At 42.7% G+C, this 16,432-nt stretch overlaps 2 protein-coding genes and 1 non-coding gene across 4 annotated transcripts in view; 2 read left to right on the forward strand and 1 right to left on the reverse strand.

The window, feature by feature from the left end:
- The window catches only part of Pole (DNA polymerase epsilon, catalytic subunit), a 54,171-nt gene extending 45,199 nt beyond the window's left edge, over window positions 1-8,972 (reverse strand). The window contains exons 1-8 of the mRNA XM_005344494.3: window positions 8,885-8,972; window positions 4,612-4,753; window positions 4,079-4,159; window positions 3,452-3,496; window positions 3,226-3,318; window positions 2,833-2,987; window positions 524-665; window positions 127-207 (exon numbers count right to left, since the gene is read on the reverse strand). Of these exons, the coding sequence (XP_005344551.1) occupies window positions 127-207; window positions 524-665; window positions 2,833-2,987; window positions 3,226-3,318; window positions 3,452-3,496; window positions 4,079-4,159; window positions 4,612-4,753; window positions 8,885-8,946 (801 nt within the window). The 5' untranslated portion in view covers window positions 8,947-8,972. The remainder of the gene's footprint in view (window positions 1-126; window positions 208-523; window positions 666-2,832; window positions 2,988-3,225; window positions 3,319-3,451; window positions 3,497-4,078; window positions 4,160-4,611; window positions 4,754-8,884) is intronic.
- Window positions 8,973-9,126: 154 nt separating this feature from the next.
- Pxmp2 (peroxisomal membrane protein 2) overlaps window positions 9,127-16,432 on the forward strand; it is a 12,667-nt gene continuing 5,361 nt past the window's right edge. The window contains exons 1-4 of one of the 2 annotated variants that reach the window (XM_013349747.2): window positions 9,127-9,452; window positions 11,914-12,024; window positions 13,889-14,051; window positions 15,185-15,236. In XM_013349747.2, the coding sequence (XP_013205201.1) occupies window positions 9,331-9,452; window positions 11,914-12,024; window positions 13,889-14,051; window positions 15,185-15,236 (448 nt within the window). In that variant the 5' untranslated portion in view covers window positions 9,127-9,330. The remainder of the gene's footprint in view (window positions 9,453-11,913; window positions 12,025-13,888; window positions 14,052-15,184; window positions 15,237-16,432) is intronic. The other variant, XM_005344496.2, reaches the window with a different exon arrangement.
- Window positions 11,448-11,508, forward strand: LOC113458258. Its single transcript, XR_003378659.1, has one exon. It is a non-coding gene; the product is annotated as a U7 small nuclear RNA (small nuclear RNA).

The following is a 16,432-nucleotide window of genomic DNA, read 5'->3' on the forward strand; positions in this document are numbered from 1 at the left end:
AAAAAAAAAAAAAAAAAAAAAAAAAAAAGAACTACCTCCAATTATTTTCAAAAAGTATTTAAAGAAGAAATAGATTTTAGGACTGAGAGAAGAAATAGATTTTAGGAAGAGGAGGCAACAACTTACAGGTCGTTCAACAAGATCATCTCGTCGTGCAATTTCCACGGGAAAAGCATTTCCTCGAAATTTGACATTGTACCAATGAGCCTGCATAATAATGAAGCATACATTAATTAAAGAGTTCTCCATCCAGAAGTATCTATTTATTTAACAAAAAAAATTTTAATTGATTTACTTAGAGTGTGAATGTGTGTGTGTGTGTTATGCATGTGTGGAAGTCAGCAAACAACTTGCAGGTGTTGGTTCTCTCCTCCACCATGTGGGTCCTGGGGAATCAAACTCAGGGCAGCAAGTGCCTTTACCTACCAAGCCATTTGCCAGAAAAATCAATTTCTGTGCTGATTTATCCATAGGCCTCCCCCTCCCCTGAATTTAACTCAAGCAATAGCTACCTTCACCTTACCACATGGATTTTGAGGTCAATGGAGAGGCGAATGTGGTAGGGAACATCATACTCCCTCATGTCCACTATGTTGTCCAATTGGTCAGTTATCTTCTTAGAGGTTTCCTCTTCATCAGTAATTACATTGCCTCCTTGCAGAAAACTGGAGAGTAAGCAAGAAAGCCACTAACTCAATTATGAACTGCTGGGTACTGGGGGAGTGAAAACTTCCAAACTGAGTAAACACAAAGGCAAATGGGGAGAATGTAAAGACCAGGGCAGTTTTTCAAGAAATGGCCTTGGATTATCACCCAACCTGAGCATCAGGTCAGTTAAAAAGAAAATTAAGGTAACTGGAAATGTATACATTTTTCATGATTTAAGTTTAGACTTTGCACTATAGTCATGAGGACCTCCTCCCGGCCCCCAGTGTGGATATTTCCAACACATCATCTCTACTAGCAGGTTGCTCCATGCAAAGCTGAAGAGAGCAGAGTTGGCACCACAGAGATTGTGGACAGCTGCAGTATTAACAGATGTAGTCCACCCTTGCAAAACACCCCATTCCTCATTAAGAAAATGAGGCTGACAGTATTTTGATTATTATTAATATTAAGTATTAATATTATAAAGCATCCAGCTTGGTGTAAGGCAAAATGACTAGATAATGTCAACTATTTCTATAATAGTCTGATATCCAAGTAGAACATTTTTCAATGGAATAGTCACTAAATATCCTAACAGTTGGGAAGCTAAGGCAGGACAACAGTTTTAAATATAAAGCCAGCCTGGTCTACATAATGAGTTCCAAGCCAAACTGGGCTATAGTGTGAAAACCTGAATCCAATCAACCAACCAATTAAAGAAGGGAGAGAAGGAAAATGTCAGTGGTATGCACAAGGCTCTAGGTTTGATCCTCAGTAACACACAAATACACAAGCAATTTAAATTAAAATAAAACAATACAATCCATCACTCTAAGCTCAAAATGGAATGGTTTGAGAGAAAAATGACAATCATCAAAGACAGTTCACAGATTCCTACAGATTCAGTTACAAACTACATCTTAAAATATTCTAAAAAGTAATGTATGGCATCACCAGAGAAGTCTGGAGTTGGGGGATACACTGCAATGTCCAAAGTCTCAAACTGATTTTGTGTGTGTGTGTGTGTGTGTATGTGTGTGCCCTATTTTATTTTCTTTTTAGTGTGTGTATATATACCACAATGCACACGTGGAGAACAGAGGCCAATATTGGGTGTTGGTCCTTGCCTTGCTTCTTATTGAGATAAGGTCTCTTTTGAAACAGGGTCTCTCTAAATAAGCCCTGGCTGGCCTTGAATTCACAGAGATCCATTTGCCTCTGCCTCTTGAGTGCTGGGATTAAAAGCATGTGCTCTCAAATTAATTCTTTTTTTTTTTTTTGGTTTTTCGAGACAGGGTTTCTCTGTGGTTTTGGAGCCTGTCCTGGAACTAGCTCTTGTAGACCAGGCTGGTCTCGAACTCACAGAGATCCGCCTGCCTCTGCCTCCCGAGTGCTGGGATTAAAGGCGTGCGCCACCACCGCCCGGCTCAAATTAATTCTTTATCAAAAGGTTGTGATCAGTGTTTCTAAAATCATGCAAATTTAATTACCCAAGACTTCTGTTTTGTTCTTACCTTGTTTTTTTGTTATTAATGTGCCTAAACATTTAATAACAGAGCCAGGTGGTGGTGGCACACTCCTTTAATCCCAGTATTCGGGAGGCAGAAGCAGGCGGATCTCTGTGAGTTCGAGGTCAGCCTGGTCTACAAAAGCTAGTTCTAGGACAGGAACCAAAGCTACAGAGAAACCTTGTCTCAAAAAACAAAATGAAACAACCAACCAACCAACCAACCAACCAAACAAACAAAAAAGAGCTAGTTCCAGGAGAGGCACCAAAGCTACACAGAGAAACCTTGTCTTGAAAAACAAAACCAAAAAATAATAGTACTTAGTATTCTGCATAAATTTCTCTGTATACTCTAGGTTCTTTGGAGAAGGCATTTATATAACAAAACACTTGATAACATTTGTAGATTGTTAAAGTGGTAGGGGAGGGATCCCTCTAAAATATCCTCATTGTCACAGCAATTCAATTTTAGAGCCATAAGCCTACTCTTATGTAAGAGGAACTAAAGCACAAAACAGAATACAGCCTTGGGAAGCTAGTGCTCACTTAAAACAGAAAGGACATCTAAAATGTCTGCACATAGTCAAACATTCAGAGATTTTCTCTGACGAGTCCCTGCCTGTATCAACCTGTTATTCTGGAGTAATCAACACTTTGCTCATGTGAAGAAAAGTTACCTGGAGAGCATTGCTGTGTACTCATCACTGGCATGATCCTGCTCTCGGTTCTTCTTCACAGCAGGGGAGATCTCCTTCCTCACTTTGACAAGGTCCTCTACAGTGTGGAAGGACAGCTTGATGTAACTCCGCTTCAAGCCGACCAAGTGATTTGGCTTTAAAGTAAAATGACAGCTCATAAGTTAATGAGACTGTTAGGTAAACACTTACACAAGTCAAACCATCTAGCTCACTCACTTCTGCATGTGGCACTGACAATACCACCATCTCTAATCCTCCAGGTTGCCCCACTACCCAGTAAGTGACCTGACCCTCTATCTCATGCAAAACCATCTTCTATAGACAGTGTGGACACCAGCCTCATTTGCCCCTGGAAGGTCTGGGGATACTCACCAAGTCCAGATCTTCTTTGGGGACATTCTCTAACTCTGCAATTTTACCCTGGAACTTCTTGGATAGAAAAGATGAAACTTCTCTCTCACAACCCTAAATCAGGACCAGATTTCATGTATTTCCTATTAGTAAGATCTATCTTCTTACTTACCCATTTTAGTTTTGAAATCCATTTGGTAGAATAAGAATAGATCATTTGACCGGTTTCTACCAAGCACAGACTTACCTTTCTGGATGCAATGTAGAAATACGGCTTATAGGGTAAGGCCACCTATAAAAGTCACCAAAAGGATGTGACAAGGAAGTCAAAAAGAGAAAAATGATTTCAGAGTGGCAACCTATGAGCAACTTCCTGGAGGGCTTTTGGTTTTTATTAAAGATTTATTTTCATTTTATGTGTATGAGTGTTTGCTTGAATGTATGTCTATGTACCAAGTGTATATCTGATGACTACAGACAATAAAAGAGGGTATTGGATTCCCTGGAACTGGAGTTACAGATAGCTGTTAGCTTCCTTGTAGGTTGCTGAAAACTGAACCTGGGTCTCCTGGAAGAGTAGCCAGTGTTCTTAAACACTGGGCCACCGCTCCAGCCCTTTCACAGCTCTTTAACGATACGGCATACATGAAATTTGGATCTGCACATCTCTCTCGGGCAAGAACCCATGAAGCAACACTATTCAACCTCCTCAGCTCCCTCCCCTCAAGATATTTTAAATGTGACTGATGAAGTTCCATAGGGGCCATGTTCTTGATAGGTTGTAAGCAACTACACACAGCAGCCTCCCATTTCCTCCCTGAGTGAATGAATAGCCCTTATTTTAGATTTTAGTTTTCTTAGGTCAAGGGCTTACCTTAAATCTGCTTCCATCATCTTGAATGAAGTAGTAATCCACCGCACTGACTAAGCGTTTGTCTTCATCTAAAATCTCAGTCTGTAGGAGAACCATGGAACATAAGCACATCATCTTCTACACAGCCCAAGAGCTCTTTCAGGGCCACTCTTTGAGAAACTCATAACTCTAAAGACAAAATCCTTGCACTTAGTTCTTTATTTTGCCCCTATACAAACACCACCAGGCTCATTCATAAAACGGCATTATAATGGTTCCCCAGTGGGGATTTTTCTGAATTTCTCTTTAATAATTCTTGAAAGCTTTCTGCTGATGGCCAATATAGCTTTCACCATGGTCTTACCATGGTGGTCATTTTGTGGCCTCCATGTTAAACAGGAAAGAAAAAACACTTCCAATAAGTAGATTTCTCAGACAATGGCTTCCTTCTTCCCTATCACTAATCTATTTATTAGACAAGGTTGATGATTATAGGAACAGGTGCAGCTACCCAGTAGAAGCAAAGACTGAATAGTATTCATTCAGATACTTACAGGGTGCATGTTGATGAGCCATCCCGTCCTTTCTCCAGGCTCTTTCAGCCTCTCAAAACCAAACCTAAAGTCCATCTTATCTGTCCACTGGCTCCGTTCCAGACGCTTAAGTGCTGAGACTGAGGAAGAGGAACCATCATCCCTGAGTAAAAGAAGAGAATCAGGTTTACGATTCACAACATTTCCCACCCTATCTTTCATCTATGTGTTTTGTTGTTGTTTTGATTAGGAGGCAGGGTCTCACTACATAGACCAGGCTGACTCCAACCTATAGCAATTCACTTGCTTGTTTCTCAAGTGCTGGGATTAAAAATATGTGCCACAATACTTGATGTCTCTGTGTTTCTGATATGGCATGGCATACGTGTCCCTGAAAAAACATCAAGGCTGGCAGAAGGCTCAGTGAAAATAAATAAACACCAAAAAACCAGCATTTATAGGAAAAACACAACTAAGGTAAGCCCTAACCCCAACCTATTTGACTTTATTACCAGGACACACCAGGATGCTTCTTCTTCTTGGGATATTAAAACTGCACAAAGCTCAGAATTGCAAGGCTAAGCTCTATGTAAGAGAAATGAAATCTCATTTCACAAATTTGTATACAACTATCACAGCACCATTATTTATAAAATCTAAACCTGCAAACAATTCAGATATTCTTCACCAAGAGTAATTTTAGTTTATCCATATATGAATACTCAACAATAAATTGATAAACACAACTTGGATAGATCACCAGAGAATTAAACCAATGATCCCAAACTACACATCTCACTGTGCCATTTTACACAGCATTTAAAAAATAAAATTATAGAGATGGAGAACAGATCACCAATTGACAGACACGGGAGAGGGAGAAGGAATGGCCTTGGTCATGAAAACCAGCATCTAAATCCTTGTGACATGCATTCTGTGTCTTGAACGTGGTGATAAAGTCATGAACATATATGTGATGAAACAATACAGAACTAAACATGTGTAAAAGTGCAGTTGGTGCAATCTAACTGATGACAATTGGCTGCTGTGACAGAGCGTTCACTCTGGTTATACATTATCACTGGGTCAGTAAGGATCTTCAACATTTCTGACAAGTACATGAAAATCAACAATTACTTCAACACTCCCATGCTTGCCCTCCCCTCCTCTTCCTCCTCCTCCTCTTCTGTCTCTCTCTGTCTCTCTTTCTCTCTCTCTCTGTGTAGCCCTGGCTGTCCTGCAACTTCTTCTGTAGAGAAGACTGGCTTCAAACTTAGAGATTCATCTGCCTATACCTCCCAAGGATTGGGTCTATTAGAGGTGTGCACTGCCATGCCCAAATCTCCATGCTTCTCTTTTAGACAGTCACAGGCTGGCCTTAAATTTATAATCTTCTGGCTGGGCGGTGGTGGCGCACGCCTTTAATCCCAGCACTCAGGAGGCAGAGGCAGGCAGATCTCTGGGAGTTCGAGGCCAGCCGGGTCTACAAGAGCTAGTTCCGGGACAGGCACCAAAGCTACAGAGAAACCCTGTCTCGAAAAACAAACAAAAAAAAAACCCAAACAAAAACAAAAAAAATACCCTTATAATCTTCTTTCCCTTGCTTCCAAAGTGGTGGAACTACAGGTATGCACTACTACATCTTGCTTGGATTTACCCCTAATTAAAACCATAAACTATTTCTGACGTTGCTAGAAAAAAATAGTTTCAGTCTGTACCTAGATATTCTTCAAAACCAGGGCAGAATGAAGTGTTACTTCTAAGGAGCACAAAACTCTCTGCCCTTTAAATACCACCAGCCCTGATGGTAAAGTAGACTAGAAAATTGTTCATCCAGAACTCATTTCCTCCCAATATGCTTTCCTCTAAGCTGTCTACCTTATGTTTTATTCAGCAATAGTACAAAAATAGAAAAACAAAGATGAACATAACAAAGACAATGGCTTACATATTACTACTACACACAGTGTCAAAGCACTCTGAGGATACATCTCAGTTCACTTTCATAACAGCATCTCTGAAGAGTACCACACATTTCCTTACTCAATGAAAAAAAGAGACAGGTATATTTAAAGCTCTTTACCGTTGCCTACAGCCCCAATGAGACAAGCTTTCCTCACAGGACTGCTTCAAGGATTAATTGAGCTAATCCACATAAAGTATACAGGATATATAGTGTAAGTATAAATTAAAAGTTGTTACTTGCCACCATATCCAGAAGTACATAGGCAGCACAGACTGGGTTATTAAAAAAAGGGGTGGGGGGAATCTTGCCAGGCTGTTGTGGTGCATACCTTTAATCCCAATGCTTGGGAGGCAAAGGCAGGAAGACCTCTGTGAGTTTGGGGCCAGCCTGGTCTACAGAGTGAGTTCCAGGACAGCCAGGGCTACACAGAAAATCCCTGTTTTGAAAAGCAAAATAACAAAAAAACATGGTCTTGAAGTTGGAGAGGGATATATGTGGGAGGAATTAGGGAGCTGGGTGTGTGTGAATATAAACAAAAGTCTCTAAATGCTATTTTATTATTATTATTATTTTGATTTTTTGAGACAGGGTTTCTCTGTGTAGCCTTGGCTGTCCTGGAAATTGCTCTGTAGACCAGGCTGGCCTTGAACTCACAGAGGTTTGCCCCCCTCTGCCTCCTCAGTATTGGGATTAGAGGAGTGTGCCACTACTGACTCCCTATTATTATTTTTAATAACAGCTTTCCATGTGGTCTAGGGACATCAAGTACTTGGCAAAGTTGAATGATTAAGGGCATGTCCTTGGTGGTGATATAGCTTGGTAGTATAGTACGTCTTTTCACGTGAGGTTGCATTCCATTTCTAGCTTAAAAAACAAACGAACAAATACCAGCAGTGAATGCCTTTAATCTCAGAACTCAGGAGGCAGAGGCAGGAGGGTCTCTTTGTTCAAGGCCAGACTGGCCTATTGAACTAGTTCCAGTACAGCCAGGACTACACAGAGAAACCCATCTCAAAAAACATTAAAAAAAAAGAGAAGAAACCACAAGCAGTTGTGACAGTAGGTAGGTGAGTTACGTCATGATGTACAGCATGAATAGAACAGTCTAAGAGCACTGCCCACCTCATGTGCCTTTTCATGGCATTCTGGACACGAAGCAGCCAGCACAGGAGCTATGATTAATGCTGAGGGTTAGAGTGAGGCTCTACCTGAGGCCCTGATGTATGGAAAAGGAACATAGCTGCTTTTGTAAGCCAGGGGTGAGCTTGGCAGAGCAAGTAATAGCCTGTGACTGCAGATCCTGAGAAGCCAACTCTTCTCACCTAAAGGGTCTAAGGTTGTCAATTCAAGGCTGCTGTGGGCTCTGTGACACTGTCCCATTCTCCTACCCACAAACCTGTAAATTAGATGCTGTACTTTTTTTTTTTTTGAGACAGGATTTCTCTGTGTGGCTTTGGCTGTCCTGGAACTCACTCTGTAGACCAGGCTGGTCTCAAACTTAGAGCGATTCGTCTGTTTCTAGGGCTGGGATTAAATGCATGCATGTACCACTACTGCCTGGCTGATGTTGTACTTAATAAACTTGCTCACATGAGCCATCAGATTGCGGGAGACGCCCTGATCTTGAACCTTCTTATCTTCTCATCCCCTGGTCATCGCTTACTCGGGAACCTGTTAGTAAACTACCTGCTGGTCCAGATCAATTACCATAGCTGTCATGGAGATGTACATCAAACCCAAGGCTTCACACATACGCTAGGAAAACACTCTAATACCACTCAGTTTTGGAAAGGGTTTCTGCTTAACTAGGGCTCCCATTCTGATGTTTCAGAATCGTCTCACAGCAAACCCAACTGTTTCTGCCACTAGGCAGTGTTACCAATCTCAACATACGATATACACATCTGTTTTTGTTTTGTTTTGTTTTGGTCCCCGTACTCTAACCTCCTGCTGATGCATGAATGTTGGGACTTTTGGTGGTGCAGGTGCCCATGAGTAACTGAGGTTTCTCTAAGAATCCCAATAAACAGTGATTTACTTCGCTAAGCTGGACAAGACAGAATCTTTTTTTGGTTCCCTGTTCCCTCCTTGTTTGATGAAAACAGACGTTCTCCTATAGTAAAGTCACATAACAGGCACAAATACATCTAGAGATGCAGCCTGGGCTACGGAGTGAGTTGGCATCTCGATAACGCTACAGAAACACACAAGGTGAAGGCGGGAGCCCGCCCTGCCCGCCCAGGCTGGCCGCACGCCCACACTGCCGCTCCACCCGACACGGCACCCGCTCAAGCTGGCTCCCTTCCGCGGCAGGACGCCGGCTCTCACCGGCTGCCTTCGCTGTCCGCGCCAGGTTCGGCGTGCCGACGTCCGCTGTTCCTGAGGACCATTGCGCTGCTCACAAGTTTCCTCACACTCCCGGGAAAATTTGGCGCGCTCTCACCTACTCTCGCGAGATCAAAGCTCCGGCCAATGAGAAGGCAGGGCTCTTAGGCGTCGGGCAGACGTGGCACAGGACCCGCCCCGCCCCGCCCCGCCCAGCCCTCGGCTCTCCAATGGGCCCCAGAGCACGGAGGGTGGGGCACAGGGACCGGGGAAAATATGTGGCGGCGGGCCGCGAGCGCGGCGGGGTCGGCCGGGCGCGCTGGGGGCCGCGGGAGATTAGGAAATGTCAGATCGTCCCTGCCCTGTGCCCTGTGCCCGGTGCCCTGGGCCGGTTGCCTGATGGCCCGCTGTTCGGTGAGCGCAGGGGCTTACTTAGAGCTGGGACGGCGATGGCACCAGCTGCGTCAAGACTGCGAGCGGAATCCGAATTCGGGTCGTTTCCGCGGCGGGCGCTAGCCCAATACTTGCTGCTCCTAAAGCTGTATCCGGTGTTTACCAAAGCCGTCAGCAGGTGAGTTCACACGGGGAGGAGGAGTGGAAAGGACGGGCGCCGGTAGGAAGGGACTCGCGCAGGGCAGGGTAAAGGAAAGGGTGCTGGCAGATCAGGCTGCGCAATTACAGCCTGTGAGGCGGTGGTTTTCAACCTGTGGGCCGTGACCCCTGGGGGGGGGTGTCCAATGACCCTTTCACAGGGGTCGTATATCAGTTATTTACTTTACTATTCATAACAGTAGCAAAATTACAGTTACGAAGTAGCAATGAAAATAGTGTTATGGTTTGGGGTCACCACATGAGGAACTGTATTAAAGTTGTCCCAGCGTGAGGAAGACTGAGAGCCAGGAGCAATGTGAGTGACAAAGTCCTGCGTCAAGGTGCGCCCAAAATTCTGCTTAGCCAGGAAATGCTGTTTGTGTGTTGGGTCCCAAGCAGTAAGTAGCCCTTGCAGTTTGAATCTTATAAATACCAGGGAGCCAGGGACAACCATTCCAACCCTGAGTGCTAAGCACTGTTGCTGGTGAGCTCTGCCCTTTGCCCTTTGATCTACATCGTTCGATTTCTTAACTATTCCGGTTTCTGTTAATTTTTGCTAGCGAATTTTATGTTTGTCCTTATTTGAGACTTTGATAGTATGTACAGAGTTCTTCCTGTGTGCTGGACATATTGCTGTGGTTAAAATAGATATGTGGGCCTTTTCCCTCAGGGAGTGAAGAAGAACTAGACAGCAACAACAACGAAAAAGGCAGGAGATAAACACGTAACCTAGAGCAGTTGGGGAAGTTTTCTTGTGTTGTTGACATTGATCAGAAGCACGCAGAAGAGAAGCAGGAGTTCACAGTGCAGAAGTTCTGAGGCAGGAGCTCAGTGCATGTTGGAGGGGGGTCAAGAGGACTGTGCAGGTGGAGACAATGAAAAGGGGGCGTGGATGGGAAGAGGTAGCCAAGGGTTAGGTCAAAGGGGTCTTTATGAACCACACTAAAAATTTGGGATTTTATAGTTTTTAGAAGACAGCTTATAGATTTCAGCTTATAGATTTGTGATAGTTAATTGTCAACTTGATAAAAATTAGAATCACCTGGGAGATGGGCCTTTAGGCATGCCAGTAAGGGATTGTTTTGATTACCTTAATTGAGGTGGGAAGATCTGCCCACTATGGGTGGCACCTTGGGATCCTTGACTTGAAGCTCGCTGAGCAGCATACCTTGTCTATGGCTTTGTTTCTCTGTCTCTGTCTCTCTCTCTCTCATAGTGATATTTCATTTGTGTTTTAATAAATAAAGCTTGCCTGGAGATCAGAGAGTAAAACAGCCTCACTGGACAGCCTCATAGACCAGGTCCCAGTAACCACACTAGTTAGCCATAGAAATTGGGTGGTAGTGGGGCATGCCTTTAATCCCAGCACTAGAGAGGAATATAAGACAGCTCTCAGACACAGTCTCATTCTGAGGATTCCTGGAAGCAGATCACCATTTTGGACTGGGGTAGACATAAGAACCAGTGTCTGGCTGTTTTGCTTTTCTGAACTTCAGGTTGAACCCCAATGTCTGTCTCTGGTTTTTTATTAGACATGCTACACTCTTTCTCCTTGGTTTTTTGAGATAAGACTTCTCTGTGTAGCCCTGGCTGTCTTGGAACTCCCCTGTAGACCAGGCTGGCCTAGAACTCACAGAGATTTGCCTGTCTCTGCATCTCTGCATCGTGGGTGCTGAGATGAAGGGGTTAAAGGTGTGCACCACTACATCTGGCTCATTCTTTCTGTTTCTTGATTTTGGGTGTGCTGTGACCAGTGCTTCAACCTCCTGCTGCCTTAACTTTGCTGCCACCATGGCCTGTACCCTTGAACTGTGGAACTGAAATAAACATTGCTCTCTTAAGTTGCTTTTGACAGGTATTGTCACAGCCATATGAAAAGAAACTAAGACAAGACTCAACTTTAAGAAGCAACTGACCCTGTCTTTTTACCAGAAATTTTATTTTAGGAGTGTAAATTTATGCAGAAATACTACAGAAGTGTTACAGCTCTTTTAGAATTTGTCTAGCAGGTTTTCTGACTTGTTTTGCAAATCAAAAGAAAAATAAAAAGAAAAATCCCTGATGACTTCTGCCCCATTTCAAACATTTTTAAAAACTGCATACAGGTGTCAGCCCATCCCGATGTGTACAGCCCACGGACCACAGTCAACTACAGAAGTGTTCTCATGAGAATCCTTAGTCTTGCCCTTTACACCCAGTGCCTTCAATGGAGCAGCAGTGGGGATGTTGGAAGGCATGCAGTCCAACAGGTGGAGCTCTCACTATGCTCACTTGTGTTTCTGGTTTTAGGTTGTACTATAGAGACCATTAGGGGCTTTACCTGCAAGCTGCTTTAGTAAGGACTCATCCCATGATCCATAGCAAGGTCTTCCAGCAGCTCTGTTGTTGCCATGCATGCCTTTGGGTCTGTTACTCATTTCTGATTGCCTATTCCTCCACAGTGGCATTTTGTCAGCCCTTGGGAACCTTCTGGCCCAGATGATTGAGAAGAAACAGAAAAAAGACTCTCAAAGCCTAGATGTCAGAGGGCTTCTCCGATATTTAGTTTATGGGTAAGTGCCACCAAGAGCTGGCTCACCTCTGCAGACCGACCACAGCAAAGCTGGCTGCCAGCATCAAGGCTTTGGAATACTTTGATTTGAAAACCTAATTCTGGGGTTGGAGAGATGGCTCAGATGTGAAGAGCACTGACTGCTCTTGTAGAAAGCCCAGGTTTGATTCCCAGCTCCCACACAGAAGTTCACAACTATCTTTAACTCCAGTTCCAAGGGATCTGATGATCTCTTCTGACGGCATAAAGCACCAGACACATATATGGCGCACAGACATACCTACAAGCAAAACATCCATGCACAGAAACTAGAAAATAAAATTGAAAAACCAAAAGAGAAACTAATTCTTTAAGAAACATCAGAGAGCCGTGCGTAGTGGCGTACTCCTTTGATTCTAGCATTTGAGAGGCAGAGACGGGTGAATTTCTGTGAGTTTGAGACTAGCCTGGTCCACATAGTGAGTTCTAGAACAGCCAGAGCTACATAGTGAGACCCTGTCTCAAACAAAACAACAAAACAAAACAAAACAAAAAAGCATCAGAGACTGGATGTAACGACATAGGCTTGTAGCTCTAGCCCTTTGGAGGCCAAGGCAGTATGGGATTGCCACAAGTTCCAGACCTGGTCTTGCTTTATTGGGAGATCTGCTTTTAAAACATAATCCACCTTGAGCTCTTTGGCCAGCACTAATAAGAAAGATGTCCAGATAATTTGAAAGTCTTTTCAGTTAGAATGATTAAAAACAAAAAAATCTTGTGTGTGTGTGTGTGTGTGTGTGTGTGTGTGTGTGGTGTTAGGATTAAACTCATAACTTCATGTATATCTCCACTTAGACATCACTTATTGTCATCATTTGACTGGGTGTGATAGTACATGTCTTTGATCCCAGTACCTGAGAGGCCAACCTTATCTATGTAGTGAGTTTCAGGTCAGACAAAGCTACAGTGAGACATTGTCTCAAGTAATAAATAAATAAGTTTAAAATAAATAATCAGAAACACTATTTGTGTGTGTGTAAGAAAGACATAGTGAGACGGTCTCATAATATCCCTTGAACCATTTGCCTCTGTCTCCTGAAAGCTGGGATTATAGGTGTGTACCACCATACCTAGTTTTTGTTTGTTGTAGTGTTGGGAATCAAATCCAAGGTTTCTTGGCATGCTTGGGAAGTACTCTACTAACTGAGACAAAGTCTTAATCTCATAAAAGCTTCCAAGAATAATAATTTGAGTCATTTACTATAATGTTTATGAAGCCATGTCTCCCATACTTTGTCAAGTAACAAGATCAGCTAAGGCATTTAACCCTCTCACTAGGTATTAGTCTGCCAAAGACTTCAGTTGTTGGCTCTACTGTAGCCCACAGTGGTACGGGAAAGTCCAATTGAAAGCCTTCTTTACAGACTTTGGTTGTTGGAATTGAAAGACCCTGGTTCCTGCCCCTCTGTATTATTGTGCTTTGTGAAACTCACTTCTGGTCACTTCTTGGCTCACAGTTGGCCAGGCTGGGTTATGTCTGTTTACTTCTTAGAGCCTGTTAGGCCTGTGGGCACAGACGTGAACAGATAACGTAATGGCCTACAATACAGAGGAGTCAGCTGAACATATATATATCTTAGCCAGGACCATCATCATGACTGCCAGCCGACCAAGTATAGGAACTGACAAAGTAACTTCAGTGTTTTCAGGCAGAAAGACAGCCTGAAACTGATCGAAAGAGGTCTATACAAATTTGTGTGGTCAGTAAATACTTTGGGGGAAGAAAAGAGAGCTTAGGATCTGAGGTGAATCTTGGTGTGAGGCTGAACCAAAGAAGGAAATGTAGAAAGAACTGCATTCCTGCTCAAACCCCTGTGGTACTCCAGATTCTTTGTCACAGGTCCACTGAGTCACTATTTCTACCTCTTCATGGAGTACTGGATCCCTCCTGAGGTTCCCTTGGCCATTGTCAAGAGGCTCCTTCTGGATCGCCTGCTCTTTGCACCAGCTTTTCTGCTGCTGTTCTTCCTCGTCATTAACTTGTTGGAGGTGGGTGTTTCTTCTGGCACTTGTTGCGTCTCCAGTTAACAGATTTATTGGTAGCCCCCTTCCCAGGGTGGGCCTCAAGGTCTGAACTTGTATTGCTTTTCCTTCCTTCCTTCCTTCCTTCCTTCCTTCCTTCCTTCCTTCCTTCCTTCCTTCCTTCCTTGTTATTTTAGAATTTCATACATGAATCTAATGTGTTTTAATCAAAACCACCCCTGTTCCCACACTACTTTTTCTTCCCAACTTTATGTGTTCTTGTTTTGTTTTGTTTTTTTGAGATATCTGTGTAACAGTCCTAGCTGTCCTGGAACTAGCTCTTGTAGACCAGGCTGGCCTTGAACTCACAGAGATCTGCCTGCCTCTGCCTCTCAAGTTCTGGGACTAAATGCATGTGCCACCATCACCTGACTTCACGTGTTCTTTTTTAAAAACTACTATGTTTACTTAGAACTGCCTGTATGTGCATGGATATAGACCTCGCAGGGACTGCATCTCTAAAAAGAAACCAAAAATTAAAAACCAAAAAAACTCAACTGACTTTCCCTTCCCAGCAGCCATTAATTTCCAGTAACTCCATACTGTGATTTCCTGGCTTGATTGTGTTTGTGTCTTATACATGCTGCCAAAGCTACTTTGTGTTGATGTGTACAATAGCATTGTCATATCCAGCAAATACTGTTTCCCTGATTTCTCTGAGTGCATGTGTATGGGCGTGTATGTACTAAAGGACGTGTGTAGAGATCAGAAGAGTCGGTTCTTTTCTTCCACTATGTGGGTCTCAGGTCATCATGCTAAGCAGCAAGTACCGTTACCTGCTGAGCCATCTCGCTATTCTTCAGCTTTCTATTTTCCCTTGTGAACCTAGGAAACAGACTACAGGAGTGTTAATAGTGCCTGTCTGTTCCTAGTAGAAGTCATAAACTTCATAATCAACGTGACAGTTGTTACATATGGTCTGTCACCACATCTGTTGTCAAAGAGGGATGTGTACTACTCTATCATAGAATTGGTTTCCAAATATTTTGATAACTTTTATAGAGTTGTTTATGTTTTTGTTTTTACTTGTATATTTTCTATACTAATATGATTCTATACCAAGCTTAGTGGCTTATTATGCCTGTAATTGATATACTCAGGAGACTGAGAAAGGAAGATTGCTACAATTTCAAGGTCATCCTGGACTGCAAGGTGAGATCCTGTCTCCAAATACAAATAAATAAAAATATAAAAAATAAACTAACACATGGCTTTACCAAATAGATCTGTGCTACAAAAATCTCAAGGTTGCCTGATTGTTGCAAAACCCTTCAAAAAGGGTTTGTAACTATCAGATGGAAAGTATTTTAATTCCTTTACCATTATTTATAGGGTCAAACACTTTATATACCATATGCTGTGTATTCCATGAACTTTGCTTTTTTTTTTTTTCTCTTTTCTTTTTGGTTTTTCAAGACAGGGTTTTTGGAGCCTGTCCTAGAACTTGCTCTGTAGACCAGGTTGGCCTCAGAATGCAGAGATTCATCTGTCTCTGCCTTCTGAGTGCTGTGTGTGCACCACCACTGCCTGGCCAACGTTGCTTCTTTTATGGAAATCTTTCTTTCTTTCTTTTTTTCTTTATTCCTTTCTTTCTTTTCCTTCCTTCCTTCCTTTCTTTCTTTTCCTTCCTTCCTTCCTTCCTTTCTTTTTATTTATTATATATACAGTGTTCTGCCTGTATGTTTGCCTGCAGGCCGGAAAAGGGCACCAGATCTCATTACAGGTGGATGTGAGCCAACATGTGACTGCTGGGAATTGAACTCAGGATCTCTGGAGGACTAGCCAGTGCTCTTAACCTCTGAGCCATCATCTCTCCAGCCCTGTGGAAGGGTATATTTTGAGACAGGGTTTTGTGTAGCCTAGGATGGCCTTGAACTTGCTATGTAGCCAAGGATGACCTCAGATTCTCAATCCTCCTGCCAACTCCCAAGTACTGAAATTACAGATGTACACCATTGTGCCATTTTTTCTTATATTAACTTGTGTGTTTGGATATATTAAGGATAACAGTCCTTTTTCACGAATACAAATCACAAGTAAGTTTCCCATTTTTTAGGTGTTTTAAACTTTCATGTAAGTTAAAATGTCTGTATAAAGGTAAAATGTAAACTTGTATAAATAAGTAAGTGTGTGTGTTTGTATTTCCACACAGAAATTTTAAAACTACGTATTCGACTCTGGTACTCTTTCCCCTTTGGATTCTCTGGTAGAAAGATAGTATAAATATTCTTTTTGTTTGTTTGTTTGTTTTTGTTTTTGTTTTTCGAGACAGGGTTTCTCTGTGGCTTTGGAGCCTGTCCTGGAACTAGCTCTGGAGCCTGTCCTGGAACTAGCTCTGTAGACCAGGC

This window comes from Microtus ochrogaster, chromosome 2 (genome assembly GCF_000317375.1).
Source record: "Microtus ochrogaster isolate Prairie Vole_2 chromosome 2, MicOch1.0, whole genome shotgun sequence".
NCBI classification, from domain to species: Eukaryota; Metazoa; Chordata; class Mammalia; order Rodentia; family Cricetidae; genus Microtus; species Microtus ochrogaster.